The sequence below is a fragment of the Buteo buteo genome, chromosome 9, assembly GCF_964188355.1.
Source record: "Buteo buteo chromosome 9, bButBut1.hap1.1, whole genome shotgun sequence".
NCBI classification, from domain to species: domain Eukaryota; kingdom Metazoa; phylum Chordata; class Aves; order Accipitriformes; family Accipitridae; genus Buteo; species Buteo buteo.
This window is the reverse complement of record NC_134179.1, coordinates 13,157,180-13,175,912: the sequence shown is the minus strand read 5'-3', so window position 1 is coordinate 13,175,912 and position 18,733 is coordinate 13,157,180. Positions and strand designations below refer to the sequence as shown.

The window sequence follows — 18,733 nt, the reverse complement described above, 5'->3', positions numbered from 1 at the left end:
CCTGCAATGAATACCAATAATAGTTGTGGTTTTAAGGCTTCATTTAAAATCATTCCTATATGTCAAAAATGAAAATTCAGGCTTTTGATTTTCAACCAGTTCTCATGCTTCAAAGTATGAAAATATTTCTGTAAAAGTTACAATTTTATAGTAATTGATGTGTGTAGTGGTGAGAGCCCAAGCAGAGGGAAAAACTGAATATTTTAGTAATTGCATCAAGAGGCAAATGAAATGTCTTGGGTCGGAAAACCATCACTCCCAGTAAAATAATGAGGCACTGTTTTGTTTCTGTGTTTGTTTTGCTTTTATCAAAACAGTTGTGTGGCATGGACCAGTTCTGGGGTATTGCTTTAAGAGCACAGTCTGGTGATGTTAGTCGAGCGGCTATCCAGTATATCAACTCTTATTATATCAATGGTATGAATTTTTATTTTTGTTTTCTATTTAAAATGTTTTAAAGAATATCTAGCATTATCCTCTTTTTATTTTAGTATTAAAATGCATAGTCCCAAAGTTGTGCATCTGTAATTTACTTTAACTGGTATTACAGGTAAAACTGGTCTGGAAAAAGAACAGGAATTTATTAGCAAGTGTATGGAGAGTCTGATGATAGCTTCTAGTAACCTTGAGCAAGACTCTCATTCAAGTCTGACTATTATTGAAAGAGGACTCTTAATGCTGAAGACACACCTGGAGGCTTTTAGGAGAAGGTAAATGGCTCTATTGAGATATTTGGATGCAGAACTTATTTCTATTCCTGTTATTGTAATGATGAATGAGTTGTGAGTTGTTACTAATTTAAGTAATAGTTTCTTTTGTTTTTCTTTGTGTAAAGACAGTAACGCATAATTGTGAAAGGTAATATATGAGTTTAAACAGTTACCAAAGTTGGCCATTGTCCTTGTATAAGTATGTATGGATGTGGTTCATGTTTTCCCCATCCCTGACCAAAGAAACTTATTTTAGTTTTATTTGACAAATAGTAAGAATATCAATAACTTCCTCTTATTTTGAAAAAAACCAAGCCAACAAACAAAACCAGTGAATAAAGGTGCAAGCTTTGTCTTTCCTCTCATTGTTTATCAAACATTTGCGTTAAATAGGTTTTGACAAAAATACTTTTTCTATGTTTTCACCTGCTTCTTAAGGTTTGCATATCATCTGAGACAGTGGCAAATTGAAGGCACTGGTATCAGCAGTCACTTGAAAGCCCTGAGTGACAAACAGTCACTACCACTAAGAATTGTATGTCAGCCAGCTGGACTTCCTGACAAGGTAAGTTAAAAGCCTTTTTACAAGTACATCTTACATTGTTAAATTTCAGTAAGTCCATTGTGCACTTTGAAAAATAAAATACATGTTTTATTTCAGATGACTATAGAAATGTATCCTAGTGATCAGGTAGCTGATCTACGGGCAGAAGTCACCCATTGGTATGAAAATTTGCAGAAGGAGCAGATAAATCAACAAGCACAGCTTCAGGAGTTTGGCCAAAGCAGCCGCAAAGGGGATTTCCCTGGTAAGCTATAGGACTTGTACTTGTGGTTTTTTGCCTTTACAAGGGTTCATCCATTTACAGCTTAGAAGATTATGGTCTTTTTCTTCCCCAAATATCCTGAATAAGCAAGCATTACGATCTATTTTCCTCTAGCTGTAGTTATAGTTAGCATCACCCTCTCGTTTAATTAATAGCATTGTTTCTTAAGCACTACCATTTATTTGAAATGGCAAAGAAAATGTAGATCTGCCAAAAGGCCTTAGATCTAGCCAAGCTCCAAGTCCCAATAGACTTTCCCCACATTATTTTTCTTCTCATTGTTGTTTTAATTAATTACATTGCTTTCTGTAATTTGGAGATTCTGTTACATAGAACTTTATTCTATGTTTTGTGAAATGTATACATTTCTGGCTCTGCCATTGATTCAGAATTTGAAGTCATAATTCCAATTCATAATTTATACCCTACATATATATATATTCCAGTCAGGTGTAAGATTTTCCTTACTCCTGCAACTGCTTTTTAATTTATGATCATCCTGTAGCAAAAATGATCATTCATCCTCTTTTGATGCTCTTAATTTGGAATGTCACCTTGCTCTTGAGATGGTCATTGCTTCCTTACAGTGTGATGAATATGCATCCTGTTGTTCCCTTTCTTTATGTGTTTTTGAGTGAATGAAAATTTCTGCTTTAACCTTTAGGAGGAGGATGTTTTCTCAATCCTACTGATGGTATACGTTATAGCATTCTTACCAGTTAGTGCTCTTCAAAATATTACTGTTTCTTGAATTATCTTCTCAATGTTTTCTTGTTTTCTTTCTTTTTTATTATGAGCAAGAGTTAGTGTGTAATGCATATTATCTGAACAAATTCTGTCCATGAACATCTTTTTCCAACACCACTGACCATTAGGATATGTGTAAACATGAATCTGGCTTTCTTTTCATAGTTTAACAACTTTTAAAAAAAATGTTTTAATGAGACACACTGTCAGTAAACCAGACTGAATTTTAGACATATTAATTACCTTCTTTGTGAAATCCTTTTCCAGCTACTCGTCAGAAGCTGTTTTAGGGAAGAAACAATCTTGTTTTCCACCAAGTATAGCCACATAGCAGAAATTTTAATTTTTGTTTTAGCTGGGATTTTGGAAACACATGATTCAGAAAATTCAGAATTGCAATCCTATGGCAGCTGCAGCTCAGTCATGTTACATATGTACAATGTCTTTTGTGTCTGTTCTGATATCCATAATTTTGTATACTTTGTGGATGTTGGGGGAGGGGTTCTGTGTTTATCACGCTAATTATTAACATACCATAACATGGAGAACCATGAAATTTGTATCTGTCAATTCATAAACCCACTGTCCTTTGCTAGGTTTAAAACCTGTATGAATGACGCTAAGCGCTTTGTCTTGTAATTGATATCTCTGTTGTCTGATAGATGCATAAAATCCTGCAAGAGGCTCAACCTCTTATTAACCAAACTCCTGAAGAAGTGTCTCTGCAATGTTCTCTTCCTGCCACTGTGTGTTTGGAATAATCTAGTCACATGATTTTTACTTTTCAACTGGTAATTTTGAGAAGACAGGACTGAAACTGAGACTTGTGGTTTTAAAACGTTCAGTTTTACTCATCTGTACACTATTTTGGGGACTGTTTTATATAGATTAAAAAAAAGAAAGGACTTTATAGTAACATTTGGTTGGTCACAAAGATCTCTGTGAATTATGGTTCAGTGTATTGACTGTTTACACTTAAAAACTTGGGTCATTTTGCATCACAGGTACATAGTGTGCACTTCTATCTCAGTGACCTTTACTATGTCCATTTTAATATACCTGTATTAGTTAATCTACAACAAAAAACAATACCTGGTGAGGAACCTGAAACGGTGATTATTTCATCAACTTAGGTAGAAATCTAAGCAGAATTTATCAAATTCCAGTAAAAGTTAAAGGCTTGTGATGCCAGAATACAATTTTTTTCCCTTGTCTTGTCCTTATAGAGCTAAATCTCATTGTCTTTAACTGGGTTTTAGTTGTTTTCTCAGGTGGGCTTTCAATTTCACGAAATAGAGATAACAGAATTTTTGCATCAACTTTTGGTTCTTGGAATTCTAGTCTTGCACTTTTTTTTTTTTTTACTGCTTTTTGTTTGTTTCATCTGTTGTTAACTGTGACTGGCACTTTCTTATGCTGTTGGCCTTCTTTAGTGCTCCTGTGAGCCTGCCTTTTCACCGCTGTGTAGATGGCCATTTCATTTCCAGCATCTTTGCACAAATTGTTATTTTCATTTTCCTGCTCTTGGGATTCATGAACAAATGGTATGTCTGAAGTGGTACCAGTCACATCTAACACCTGTTGTCTTAAAAGGAAGTTTAGTTTGAGAAGATGAAGACAGTGCAAATTAATGTTAAACAAATTGTTACAGAAGTGAGGTAACTATCATTTTGGAAAATGAAGCTGCAGGTTCTGAGACGGGCTAAAAGAACCTTAAAGCATTTATTAGTTACAAATACATGTCTGATGTTTTTACCATCATGCTTCTGTCAAGGGAATATCTAAGAATGTCCACTAGCCAAAACTTTGGGAACTTATCTGTAAGAGGTAGATGCATTCACATTTATTGAATCTTCCTTTCAATTCTCTCTCACTACAATAAACTTTTTTGCCCGCTTACCAGACATTTACCATATAGTTGTTTTGAGACCCCAACATGTTCTGTAACATCTCTTGCTCATTTGAAATCTGCATTGCTTAGAGAAATGTGAGATTGCATTTGCATCTCACTCAGGTTGTTCATTGTATTCTTTCTTCTGAACTCTGTTACTAGTTTGCTGAAGTGCAGAGGATGTTAGATTTCTATATTATTTTTGTGGATGATGTGTTTGCCTGCCTTTATCTTTTTGAAATTATTTTGTCAGACTGCATTGCTAAGTTTCAAAGCAGCCAGCTGGGGAGGATGAGAACAGTGATAGATATGTGAGATGATTCCCAACTCCATAAAAAACATTCATGGTTTTATTGTTAACTGACAGATGTCTTTGTAGAGCTGCTGTCTATCTAGTTTTTCCCAGGAACATCCCAGAAATGTTGTTTCATCACGATTTGAGGACCATATGTATTTGCCCAATACCTCCATTTATCTGGCAGTCCCATCAAAGTTACTGTGTGTACATCTCGCTGTACTGTTCTAGTTTGGAAATGTCAGCACTTGTGTGTGTATCTCAGCTGGTTTTGGGAAGCATCACCTGGATTTATTGTGTGCATACATCAGCAGAGACTGTGCGGCTGCGGACTGCAGATGAAGGGCTTTCAGTAATTACCAGAAGTAGCAGGCTAACTGTGCATGCGCTACACTGTGCATGTCTTTTATGACAGCGAAAGAATGAAATTTAAGTTTGCTGCGTATACATAGGCTTTTTTTTTTTTTGCTTTAACCCATGTCTTTCAATACTGTGTTCTGTAGCCAGGTAGTAGACTGTTTTGAAGCAGTTTCAAGTTACAAAACTCTGAGTACTTCCCAAGATTTCTGCAGGAGCTTAAAAAAAATAGGCTTTTCTGAAGAAGCCTCATTGAAATGCCAATGTTGAAGTATAGCGGCAGTGTAAAGCTGCTCTTCACTCATGTGGAGGATCAGGGCCTAATGTTGGGAAAAGTGATTTGTAAGAACAGTGGCTGAAATGCATAGCAAATTTCAATCCATGACAAATATCTTTATGCACCAGAATTGGTGGTTAGAACTATACGAGTACTCTGAGATATAAAGTTATTGTGCATTGTAATTCTTGGTTACTGCTTGATTGTCTGTGACAAATGAAATTAAATTCTTAATCTTTTAATTGTTGAGATTTCTTGTTCAATGTTGAGAATTCTTTGAAGGGTGTTCTCAGTTTTTCCTTTCTGAAGTATATGACATCTTCAGTTCCAACTTACATTTAAGTAAGATTAATTATTGCTGCTTTGCCTTTGCTGACTTTATCACAGGTGTGTGATAAAAAGGAATTTTGTTGCTGATCACAATCTTTTTCCATTATCTTCCCTGGCATCGCATAACTTACTACAAAATATGGAAGGCTTGTTTTAATCTGCATTGTGAACGCTTTTCACTACAAGATTGGGCAAACTGTTACTGAAAATGTTATTTCTCAATACACGCAAGTAAATTTAGTTTAACATAATAACCTGTTTTTGTAAGGAAATGCATTAAGTTTTTGCCTCATTTTAATTGCTGCTGAAGGGTGTACTATTAAAAACAAGTCTTAGCACTTTCATTAGAAAATAAAACTATGATTCCAGAAATTTGCTGAAGTATGTTTTTATCCTAGGTGGCCTCATGGGACCTGTGAGAATGATTTCATCTGGGCATGAACTGACTACTGATTATGATGAAAAAACACTTCATGAATTGGGTTTTAAGGATATGCAGGTATTACCAGCATATAGATAGCAGTCACTGAAAAAGATTGGTTGATATGTTGCATTTGTTTTGTGTAGCTGATACATGTAGTGGTGGTGGAAGGTATACTTTTCTTTGGGAGCATCCTATAGTTTTCTGTAACTAGTTGCTTCATGCTATCCAATACGTGCCTCCTGTAAGTTCAAACTAATGCTGTCAGTCCGTGCTGTTGTCAATCTTTAAAATAATTAAGAATTTTAAAATTCTAGTTAGTAGATGTGAAAACTCAAAAGAAAAATTTCAGTTTTTTTCATTCATCAAGGAAAACAAGGGGCCAGTGAAAACAGAATCAAATACCCACTTTTTGTCTGCATTGTTGAACACATACTAATTTTATAGTTGCAGTGACTAGCTCTCTACTTTCACAGGTTAAATCTGAAGCATTTTTTAATGCTCATCTGTAACTTTTAATCTCAGTTCAGAGTTCCTGCTAGAGTGGTCTACTCCTAAGTTTGCTGTAGTCAACAGTATGGCAAAGCTTGATTTGATTTGTCTAAGTGTGAATGACACCATAACTGTTTTGGGGAGGTGGGACTGTAAAAACACTTACCAGCAGATCATCACATACGTTCTTTCTATCTAAAGGAAAACTAAACTCACACTGTACACCTTCAGGGATTTGCTGACATCCTTTTAGAAAGATTATTACTGGCTGATATGCTTACATGTGCTGTTGCTGGCTGTTAGCGATTGTAGCACATAGTGTATCTTGACTCTTGTGGTTCCAAATCAGGTGATCTATTGAACTACATCTCTGATTGTTTGTTAGTTCTTTTTGCTAAATGAATTGGGTTAATTCAAAAGCAAAACCAGTTTTTAATATATATTTTTTTTATTAACATAGATCATTGTACAGAATTGAACTATGGTGCAATCAGATGAATTCTTAAGTTTGCAGAAGTTGGAGGAGCAGTAGCATTCAGTTTGAATGGTTGGGTGTGATCAATATATGGAGGCGATAACTAGTCAGCAGGAACAGTTCATCTGAGAAGGCTTTCCGCAACGTGGTTACACCAGCATAACAAATGTCTGCTTTTCCAGCCACACTGATAGTTGTGTTGCTGTGCCCTCACTAGCATTCTCCTGGTCCTTTGAGCCAATTTATATCATTTTTCCTCTGTATTAGTTTTTGTGCCATTTCATTAATGTACTGAGAATTCAGACCAGTATTAGAGTCTCCCCAGCCTGAATGGCAAAATAAGGGATGAGGGACAAGGAAACAGGACCATCTACTGTAGCAACAGCAAAGTGTATACAACTATACCATGAATGCCTTAAATGAAAGCAAAACCAAGCTTTAATTATGGCAGTTGCTCAAAATGCTGCTCATTAAAGATATGACAACAAAGATATCAATGTATCTTTAAGTTCTTAATTATGATCCTGTTGAAAACATTCCATGGTTTATCATATGAATTTTTAAAATTGTGTCTCTCCTCCTTGTTGTTTCTCTCTGTTTCTAGATGGTGTTTGTATCCCTGGGCGCACCAAGGAGAGAACGTAAAGGTGAAGGTGTTCAGCTTCCAGCATCCTGCCTCCCTCCTCCTCAGAAGGACAACATTCCAATGCTTTTACTCCTGCAAGAACCTCATCTTACCACCCTTTTTGATCTGTTAGAGATGCTTGCCTCTTTTAAGCCTCCTTCTGGAGAAGTGGCTATGGAAGATAGCGAGGTAATTTAGAGTAATTTTATTAGAATAATTACATTTAAGTTTTGTTTAATTGGATCTGTTTTTCCTATCTAGCCTACTTCTTGTGTACTCTATCCAATTGCTAGATACATTTATTGTCTGTATGTTCACATTTCACGTACGTTATAATTATCATTATTTTTTAAATGCTCTAAATACTGTAGAAGCTATAAAAAGAGTAATTCCGAAGAAAGAACATTGATTATTTAAATAGATGTGGTAACTAATAATGGGAATTGGCTTGAAGAAAGGTTTCGAAAGGTTTTATTGCAAAAACTCAAGCTTTATGTCTTATATGCCATCATTAGCTTGTGGGAAACTAAACAACCACTAGTATATTCGAACCAGTATGTTTTTAAGTTTTGTTTACACTCAAATATTTCAAAATACATGATACACTGTAAAGATAATGGAACTTAGTTTCTTGCAGGTTCAGTGAGACTTCAACTATCGTGTTCTATTTATGGATTTACATTAGATAGGAAAGAGCTTCTTAATTAAGAATAAATACATTTTTGGACTTTGAAATCTTATTTGTACAATGAAGTTCACAATAAGAGTGGTTGTTCTATGGTTTGTCAGAGCGCAAGGTGCGAAGAACTCCATCTCCATGCAGAAAACTTATCCAGACGTGTCTGGGAACTATTAATGCTTCTGCCAACATGTCCTAATATGTTGCAGGCCTTCCAGAACATTTCAGATGAACAGGTGAACAAAGAATGCTTGTTTTACATGTTTATCTTTATTACATATGGATGTTTTATTGTCTAGTGTTTTAGTTGAATTTTCCCCAAGTAGGAAGGTTAAATAGTAAGTGTGCTGAGACACAAGTAAACCTAATAAACAAGCCTAATAATTCTTATTAAGTTAAACAGGCATGTCAGCTTAGTTCCCAAAGTTTGTTTTTATGAATTCTTTTGAAAAATGATTTAATAAATCAATAGTCAGTACTAATTGTCACAGTCTTTTCGCTTCAATTGAAACAGCAGTTTCTTCATCTGCAGCCTTGCTTTAACATTACGACTGTTGTGATAGTGATCCTTTTGTACTGTATTCTCTACTATCAAAACATGGGTACTTACCTAGTTGTTTTCTTGCTCTATAGATGAAAATTTTGCCTCTTTTAAAGTCGTTGAAATTGCACGTTAACAGTTTTTAGATATTACAGTTCTGTATGGCCACATGCATCAAAATTTTGGTGGAAGTTACAATTTAGAATATAACATTTGGCTTCCTCTACCTGAAAATTGTGTGTACCTTAGCTTGTTGGAGGTTTACTCAAATCTCATTGCTGAATGCACATTATTCAAATTGTTAGTCATGTATAGAAATATGCTTGTAATTGTCTAATTTTAAATAATAGATGAAATTAAAACCAAAATAATTTGTCAATGTCACTAAAAATCCTCTCCGTGCATTTTTTAGATAGATCAGCATTACATATAATTGTGTTAGTTGTTTTCTGACTTTTTTATCTCTTAAGGGTAATGATGGCTTTAGCTGGAAGGATCTTATGCGAATAAAAAGCGCCCATAAACTTTTGTATGCCCTGGAAATTATTGAAGCTTTGGGAAAGCCCAACAGGAGAATAAGACGTGAATCTACGGTAATAGAGTTTCTTGCACAGAATATATGTTTTCCTCTCTGAAACCAAAGTATATATTGATGAGTTACTTGCAGTATTTTAACTGTTTTTACAATAAACTGTTCTTGTTTTTCTTTAGGGAAGTTATAGCGATCTTTACCCAGACTCGGATGATTCAAGTGAAGATCAAATAGAAAATAGTAAAAACACGTGGAGCTGCAAGGTTTGATTTTCCTACAGTATTCTGTGATATCCAGTGTAGTTTTTCAAGAAAGATAAGAAATGAAAACCCATTTAAAACATTATCTACCTTAGAGTTTTTGATCTCAAATTTAGGTGTAACATTTTAACGTTTTCTGTGTTATCGTGCCTGTAAATTTGTCATAGTTGTGTACAACTATTTATTTTGTTTTTCGTAAAATATCCAACTGAAAAGTTTATCATTTATTTATTTATAAAGATTAGATTGGTATCTAACTGAACTTAGTGATATTTCTGTATTTGCTTTTCTCACATTGGTTCCATAATATACTTACAGTTTGTTGCTGCTGGAGGGCTCCAACAGTTACTAGAAATTTTCAATTCTGGAATCTTAGAGCCTAAAGAACAGGAATCATGGACTGTGGTAGGTGTTCATTCACCCTTTTTCTCTGGAATAACATAGCTGTCATTTGTAAAGACATTCATTACTTTCAGCCTTCGTTATAACTGCTTTTCTGTTGTAAGTGGAATAAATGAATTCTATAATTGAAACCACCAGAGTCTATGCAATGGCATCTTTTTTCTTGAATATTTTATATTCCTAGAAGGATTTATTGTCTTTAAGAAAATCTTCATACTTCTGCTTTTTTGTATTTTAAAACCACCCTTTGCATTTTTCTATGTGCTTTTGGTTTAATTTTTTGTCCAGTCTTAAAAGAAACTAGTTTGTAGAACATAATATTGTAGATCATGGGAACATCTTAGAGAAAAAAACTGGGTTCCATCTTCAGCAATGATTGCAACTGCATTGATAATACTATTGCTTATCACACTTCTTTAAATAAGTCAAAATCTGCCAAACAATAAGGGGGTACTTTATTTTTGCCTTTTTTCTGCTTATTTTAGGGAAGCTTGTTATTTGGAAACTTTTATTATAGTCCGTTATAAAAGCAGTAATCTGTTAATTAACTTTTCCTCTGAAGAGGCCAAGAAATACCATTTCCCCTTGTTGGCATTGAGACAAAAGTGGTAGCATTGTGGCTATGGTGTTAACAAAGACACTCTTCAATAATGAACGTTATTAGTAGTTGTTCTTATGGAATGTCTTTTTCATCATTATTCTGTTACTAATCTAAGCTAAATTCATATCATAATGAAAACTTTTTTCATTAGAGTTAATTTTTTTCTTTTATTTTCAATTTTATGGCATTTGATTTAAAAAAAATTGAAATATCTCAAGCTCTGAGTCATATGTACGTAAAAAGATGTAGATGAACAAGCATACACGTGTATGTACAAAGCTGATGACAGTTACTGAAATGCTAAAAAGAAGGCAGGTACACCTCTTATTAAAAATTTGATAGCTTTTAACTGATTTTGATGTATTTGTTCTAAAATTATTTCAGTATTAGAAACAAATTGTCATTCTCTTTGTTCAGTATATAAACGAAAGTTTGTATGATTGTTTTTATTGGTCTGCCCAGAAAGTATGCATGACATTCTGAAAATAGTAACAGATTCTGCAACGAAGTGCCTTAGTACAGAGTCCTGACTTATGCATGTATAGGTGCTGGATAGCTGACCTACTTCATGTGTTGCTGTGACATGGTGCTCTATTTTTGTTAATTTTACTCTCATAATGCACCTTCTGCTGGCGGAGCTGAGCAGGTGCTATGTTTGGTCATAGCCACATAGTTAAGAGCCATGAAAATTATCTCAAAAGTTATGAAATGAATTGTCAGTTTTCATGCAACTGAAGATGTTACAATACAAAATGGTATTTTTAAGCTGGTATGTATTGTATCTGCATGGTTAAATATATTCAACTTGAAAGCATTTCTGTATACCATACTTTATACCCTGCGTTATAATTGAATACAATGCAGGAAGGGCTCTTAACTGTTGAGCTTAACTCCTGTACTATTTCTTCTGTGTTATTTCATGCACTCAATAATCTTGAATGCGCTTGTTAATAGGACTAGATTGTGAAAATGTTTTCATTATAAGAAGTAAGATTTTTTTAATACCCTTCCTCTTTAGTGTCTATTCTGGTGAGGTTTTGCTAGTTAGTTCTAGCTGTTCATCCTTTATACCTTACTTAAGCTTTTAATTTCAAATTTTGTAGTAGGCATAGAATTATTTGTAAAATGAATCCCTGAAAAAATTTTCTTCTTACTCACAGTGGCAGCTAGACTGTCTTGCTTGCTTGCTGAAGCTGATATGCCAGTTTGCAGTTGATCCTTCAGATCTGGATTTAGCTTACCATGATGTCTTTGCCTGGTCTGGTGTAGCGGAGAGTCACAGAAAAAGAACATGGCCAGGCAAATCAAGGAAGACTGCAAGTGACCATGCGAAGGGCCTTCATATACCTCGTTTAACAGAGGTAAGAGATAAACAGTGTGCCCATTTTGTGAACTTTAGAAAAATGACTCCTTTGTTGTGCGAGACCTTTGTTATCGTAATGAAATAATGTAGCAGAAAAGTTGCTAATATTAATCTATATCCTACATGTTCTTCTTCTCTAAAAAGTATTTTAATTACTTTAAACCTGGCAGCTTTAAAAGCTGGAACCAGAAGGGTTTTTGGTGATTGGTGAGCACATGAATTGGGAATTCAGAATTCCAGTGCTTTATCCAGATTTCTTAGATTTTGTTTCCCAAATTAATTAGTCCTTTTTTCTTTTTTTTTTTTTTTTTTTCTTATGATAACCTGTTATATGGGCTGTCGCTATCCTCACTAATCCATTTGAGATTCCTCCTCCTCCTTAGGGAGTGTATGGTAAACTTACCCAAACCTGTAAACCTTCCTACCAGATTCCTGCATGCTAATTTCCTAATGTAGACCAAGCAAATGTAGTATTTTAGCATCAGAGATATGTTCACTGTGAATCAATTGCTCTTGGGCACAGGACCAGCTGTGATTGCTAGAAAGTGTGTATCTGAACTGTGAGCTGGAGCCGGACTTCCTATTTGTCATAGTCATACATGGAAAGACCTTAAGTATTAGGTATTTTTGACAAAACAGATCCCTAAATTGCCAAAGCTACTATGATACAGGGAAATTATCAAATGTATTGGATTTTTTAACATTGGCTGTGTGTAAATGCTGCTACCAGTTTCTATAACTGGTTTTAAATTTTTAATTGTCAATTGATGAATATTTTTTATTGCAGTGGATTTGCTATCTAAATATTTTAAAAGACTTTCTTCAGACTTTGATTTGAAAATTCTGTGTAGCCTGTCAGGTTCTCTAAAGATGAATAATTTAAGTGAATATATAGTCAATAGAACGTGTTGATCACAGAGATAAGTGAAATTTACATATCAAACCTCATCCTCAACCCTGTCTTCTCAAGCCTAAGGTTTTTTAAAAGGAAATGAATAGTCTATGCTTTTAAAAAAAATACTGTGTTTTTAATAAAAGGATTGAGTAAATGGTTGATTATTCAGTTAAATTTTCTTTCTCAGAGAAATAGAATGACATTTTAGCATCTAGACTTAGTCGATGAAACACAGGATTTTAGATCCTCTTTAATAAAAAACAATTTAAGTTTTAACTATGGAGATGCTATGATTTGTCTTTTGCTCTTCCTCCCTCTACACAGGTGGGTTTGTTTTAGATTCACACAGTGTATATAATGTAAAAACAGATCCAAAAGCTTGTTGTTATATTAACTGTTTTTTTTTTCTTTTGACTTCAATTTTTAAAGGTGTTTCTTGTACTTGTCCAGGGAACCAGTTTGATTCAGCGACTTATGTCAGTTGCTTATACATATGACAACTTGGCACCTAGGTACATCTTTTTATTTTTGTAATAAAGCTAATCAAGTGTGCACATTTTCATCGCTGCTTTAAATAAAGTCAATAGCTCTTTCAGTTGTAGTCCCTATTAACACCCATATCAGAAATTTAAGCCTATAGGCATTAGACTTGCTTTTCTTAGTCACTTCTTCTGGTAGTTATTCTGCCCTTTTAGGAGGAGTGAGAGAGAGGAGAGTGGCAAGAACTTTCAATGATAAGGGTATAAGACACAGAGCAACGAACTATATATGGTATGCTCTCATAAATTCTCATGCCAAAACTATTTATTTGTTCTCTCTGTAGCAATTAACATTCTCAATTTCAAGCCAATGTAAAGGAGAAATTAAAATAAATTCACTTGTAGGTTTTTAGTTGTCTGCTGGTTTTGACTTATTTTTCCCATCCTAATAACATTAGTTTATTACTGCTGAAATTACCCATATTGTTTTCGTAAGTGTGCGTGTACTGAAGGCAAAAATTTACCTTCAGAAACGGGCTATTAGAGATTTTTGTACTTTTTGCCCTTTGTCCTGAGAAAAGCAATTCTGTGTAAGACTGCATCATGACAGTTGGACTGATGGTGGGGAGGTCAGGTTTTTTGCTACATTTGCTGTTGTAGAATTACGTGATTCTGAGTAATGGATAGTGTGTTTTACCATATTTTAAAAAGATTGTTAAAGACATTCAGAGCATTTCCAGTCAAGTCTGCAAGTGTGCCTAACTTTAACCTCTAGTTGAGTTGCAGGAATAATTTTAAATATATATATGGTTTTGGTTTCATAACCTTTTATTGCAATTTATAAAAATGTAAGTAAATACGAACATTTAAAATTTGTCTAAAGCTTGCAAATGTTTGTTCAAAGTGTGGTTCTTTATGAAGAATACTAGCTTTCTTCTGTATGGGTCAGTTCTTAGTTCCATTTACATCATCTTCTCTTTTTTGGATAAAATGAAGGGGTTGTGGGTATTTTTTCTTGACTTAATCTTGTAGTCAGTAAAGCTTTAAGGGGGTGACTTGAAGATTTTCATAGTTTTATTATAGTTGCTAATTTTGAATACTGCAAGAAATGAATCCTTTTAAGATCAAAATTTTAGTTTTCTTAATAGGTAGTTAAGAGTAACTGTGTTGTTACTTGTGTGTTCTTGTATTTCTAAGTGGTAATCTGTTATGTTCTGTGAAAAAGTTCAAATGGCTTTATCTTCTTCCCGTTCAGGGTATTGAAAGCTCAGTCTGATCACAGATCAAGACATGAAGGTTAGTGCTGCAAAATAGCTATATGTTATGAACTAATAGTAGTGAAAACATATCGAAGATAACAAGTTACAGGTTTGATTTATTCCACCACTAGAATGCTATAAAATTGTGTTCCTTGGTAGTGTGAGGGCTGTTATAATCTAGGTGGGAATACACAGAGAGGTGCCAGAAGACTTTCCTGGCTTTCCGTCTCTGAAAATTGTTTTGTATGAATTGAAATTTTGTACTGTAGCAGCCTTCATCTCCAGAAGAGCTGGTTTTGGCAGGAAAACAAGCTGTATTCTTATCTTCCAAAGAGCAGCATGTATAACACCACAGGAGTCACCAATAGTCACCTTTATTCTGGTTTACAGAAATCATTCTGGGCCCAGAATTCCTTGAAGCTCCCCCATCTATCCCTTTTGTGGAGGTTTCTTACAAAAGGTTTAAATGACCTGTGTCAGTTTAAGTCTGTATCAAAGTAATTGTCAAAAGTACAGCATAGGCATGCACAAGTAAAGGTATGTCCTCCGAGGCTTATACATCATCTTCAGTTTTTCCCCTTTGTTCTGCCCTGCAGATGTTCATGTCTATGCACTTGAATTCTCAGTAAATGCTACGTAACACCTACTGAAGTCTTACTTTTAGCTGTTAAGAAGAAAGGAACAGATACACTAGTTACTCCAGGGAAATGTTTATGTTAAGACATGATGCTGCCCATTAGCAAAGTACCACCTCACTGCTTAAGTAGAGATGCAGGAAAGGATTGTGCCCCAGATTGGTAATACTTAGAGTAATCTAATTGTCATCAGTAGTGCAATGGTCAGTATTTAGTAAGCATATTGGTAAAATTTTAAGTTTAGGTCGTATCTTATATGCTAGTAAGAATTTAGCCTCGTACATTAGTATGACTGAAATGAATGTTATATGTGCTAGAACTATGCAACTCTTCAACCTAAAAAGCCTGTTCTGTTAATTACAGCGTGATTTACTCTTATATGATTTTCTTTCAGTCACTCATTATTCAATGTGGCTCTTGGTGAGCTGGGCTCACTGCTGTTCCTTGGTGAAATCCAGTCTGGCGGACAGTGATCATTTGCAAGACTGGCTAAAGAAACTTACCCTTCTTATTCCAGAGGTATGTTAAAGGAGAGGTTATTGCATTACTAATTAGTGCATAATATGGAACAAGATTGACTTTGGTTTCAAACTACCATTAAATTCAAAACATTGTTTCATGCTAAAGGTAGACAGGATCTGACTCAGTTACTTGCAGTCCTGTTTAGGAAGTAATCAGTTGTAGTTAAAATACCATGTAAGGTGGCACATTTGTGGTTGATTGCAAACCAGTTTATAAACTCTCATCTTTGTTCTTGGCTTCTGTTTGAAGGTAATTTTTTTCATTGTAATTTGTTGAAATATCTGGGTGATGCCATCTAACATGGATTAGTCTAAATATACTCCCCCCATTATATTTTTTTTCAGCTATATTTTTATCACAAAATGAAGTGGATGAGAGTTCATATGAAAATCTTTGTCATTACCAAATCTTTGCCTAGCTTTTAAGTAATTTTTTCTGAACTAAGAAAAACTTGAAAATTGCATAAAGATATGCATAGTAGAAAACTGATATTTGTTTGTTATTGCTTAAAGGTGCAATATGGACATGATGTGATAATTGTTATCTGTTGCTTTATTACTCAAGCACAGAAAAAGCTTACATGCTGACTCTATTTAAAAACCCCGGAAAAGAGAGTGCAAACTTCCAAAGCTGGATTAGAGATAGTCTGTGGATATTTTCCTTAAGAAAAGAATAAAACAAAGAAGAAAATAATTCTTCTAGTGAAATTAAACAAATTAACCATATAGTTAGGAATGAGTAAGTGTAAGTTCCAGCAGCACATACATTTCCCTAGTTTGCCCAGATGTGATATTTTCTATTTTACTGGCTGTAATCTTTACTGTAGAAAATACGTAACTCAAAAGACAAGGGGCACAGACAAATGAACTTTTTTGTTAGAATGGTATCTTTTGCCTTTTTCTGTAAGTAATTTAAATGTACTTTATTTGTAATATGTGTTTTTAGAAAGACATATTCTACCTTGTTAACCTGATATTATGAGAGGAACTTATTATGTACATATGAAATAAAAGTCAACCAAAAAAAAATAATCTTCTAAATAAAGCGTGTAATCATTTAATTCTTTTATTTTTCATAAAGACTGCTGTTCGCCATGAGTCTTGCAATGGTTTATACAAGTTATCTCTCTCTGGTCTGGATGGGGGAGACTCAATTAATCGATCCTTTCTGCTGCTGGCTGCGTCAACGTTATTAAAATTCCTCCCTGACGCTCAAGCTCTGAAACCAATCCGGGTAAGAACTTAAGAAATTACAAGACTGTATCAAAGATCTATTTAAACTTACTTTTAATGTAAAAAAAAGCACGTTATCATTATGTCTGACATACTGTTTCTGATACACTGAGATATTAAGATTTTTGGTTTAGATGCTTCCAGAAACTTCACGAAAGTAGTTAAAGCTGTAACACTAGAGTAATTTAGAGCTTGCCTGTGCTGGGAGAAATGCAGAATAGCATTTAGGAAGTACTCTTGTTCTGGAATTGTAGTGTCCACACAATACTTTTAAATGTAGGTAAGCCCATAAATAAATCAGTGTGTTGTTTTATGTGTACATAGATACCCTCTGTCGTTGTGGCTGAATGTTATTGTTCCCCAGTCAATTGCTGCTGTTTTTCTGTTGGAGTATTGTCCTCACAGCTCTACTAAATAGAAGAGGTTCTGTGGATGCTGTCAAAGCTACTTCAGGAGGAGTTCTCACTGTTAATGTATGGAGGTTAACAGAGACGGTTTGAACTAACCTGGATGATTTTGTGTAAAGTCAATTAGGGATTGTAGACCTAGCAATGCATATCAGGGGAGGCTGTGCTGACTTCAGCTGCTGTAGCCAGATCTGAAGGAGAGCACTTTTATGGATTTGTATGGTTGTCAAGTGTGAACCTGAATTTTGGTTCTGTCAGGCAGTTATTCTTGTGACCCTGCCTGGCATTTGATTTCAGGTGAGAGTGGTTCATTCAGTTTAAGTCTGCTTTCATTTTAAATTCTGTTGATATTAAAAAACAAACAAAAAAGGTCAATTAAAACAATCTACAGAACATTTTGCCTTATTTGACTCATTTTCAGAAGAGTTTAAAATCAGAGTTGTACAAACTAATTTTGAATTCAGCCAAAGTTTCTCATGTTTTGTCTAGTCTAACGCTGAACATTTTTGCAATTTGCAGTGGGTAGGATGGAGTCAATACTATTTTCAATTTTTTTAGGGGTCTGGCAGATTGTCCTGATAATCTTTCAAGAAAATCAATAAATATTGCAGAAAAAAAATAGAACACACACTGTTACCATTGTAAAATACGTTGTTCTTGTACTTGACTTATCTTAAATAGGGGCTTGAAGAAAGTAATATTCTTGTAACAGTTACTGTGTTTACTGTGTTTTTTTGTCTGATGTACTTCAGAACAAAAGCAGTTTCTTTTCACAGATAGAGGATTATGAAGAAGAAACAGTACTGCGACCAGGTTGTAAGGAATATTTTTGGCTGCTGTGCAAACTGATTGATAACATACATGTCAAAGATGCAAGTCAGGTAGGTTTTGTTTTGTATTCATATGACTCTCTGCTTTTTTTAAATTTGGGTATTCAGACCACTTTTACTTCAATATGAGATGTTTTTATTTAAGATACGGTGAACTACTGTGAACAGCTCTTGGATCTTTCCAATCTCCCAGCTTTCCCTACTCTCGGATGTGTATTTAGTAGCTTTTGGCCAAAGGAAGCTTCAGATACTGAACCTGTAGAGTCAAGAAGGGAAAATGGGTATAATACACAAAGAGGGTGAACTTAGGTAAAGGTAATAGACATTGGGAATACTGTAATTAATTGTCAGATTCACTCAGGTAATTTCAGTGCAGCCTACGGAGGAGATAATCAAGTGTTTGACTAAAGCTGAAAGAGGAAAACATTTCAGTTAACAGCTGCTTAGCACAGTTTAGGAAACTTACAACTTTTGAAACATCTTTACAGGGTTAAAGTTACCTTTTGGGCAAACTCTGCAACTGCTTGTGCTGGTTGGTGGCCCTACATAAATCTCTCTAGTTCATTCTCAGTGTTGTGTCAGGAGTGTGGGAAGGGAAGGAAGGTAAAGCCTTAACCCTGGTTTCTCCAGAATGGGAAAGTCTTGTCCT

The 18,733-nt window shown here is 34.7% G+C and overlaps 1 protein-coding gene across 9 annotated transcripts in view; it reads left to right on the top strand.

Annotated features, from left to right (window-relative positions):
* The window catches only part of USP34 (ubiquitin specific peptidase 34), a 141,936-nt gene that overhangs the window by 72,336 nt on the left and 50,867 nt on the right, over positions 1 to 18,733 (top strand). For 8 of the 9 annotated variants that reach the window (XM_075035415.1, XM_075035412.1, XM_075035410.1 and 5 more), the window contains 16 exons: positions 318 to 417; positions 551 to 710; positions 1,149 to 1,275; positions 1,372 to 1,519; positions 5,833 to 5,933; positions 7,427 to 7,636; positions 8,237 to 8,362; positions 9,138 to 9,260; positions 9,379 to 9,462; positions 9,778 to 9,864; positions 11,623 to 11,823; positions 13,150 to 13,232; positions 14,455 to 14,495; positions 15,488 to 15,612; positions 16,696 to 16,848; positions 18,031 to 18,135. In XM_075035415.1, coding sequence (XP_074891516.1) covers positions 318 to 417; positions 551 to 710; positions 1,149 to 1,275; positions 1,372 to 1,519; positions 5,833 to 5,933; positions 7,427 to 7,636; positions 8,237 to 8,362; positions 9,138 to 9,260; positions 9,379 to 9,462; positions 9,778 to 9,864; positions 11,623 to 11,823; positions 13,150 to 13,232; positions 14,455 to 14,495; positions 15,488 to 15,612; positions 16,696 to 16,848; positions 18,031 to 18,135 — 1,974 coding nt within the window. The remainder of the gene's footprint in view (positions 1 to 317; positions 418 to 550; positions 711 to 1,148; positions 1,276 to 1,371; positions 1,520 to 5,832; positions 5,934 to 7,426; positions 7,637 to 8,236; positions 8,363 to 9,137; positions 9,261 to 9,378; positions 9,463 to 9,777; positions 9,865 to 11,622; positions 11,824 to 13,149; positions 13,233 to 14,454; positions 14,496 to 15,487; positions 15,613 to 16,695; positions 16,849 to 18,030; positions 18,136 to 18,733) is intronic. The other variant, XM_075035411.1, reaches the window with a different exon arrangement.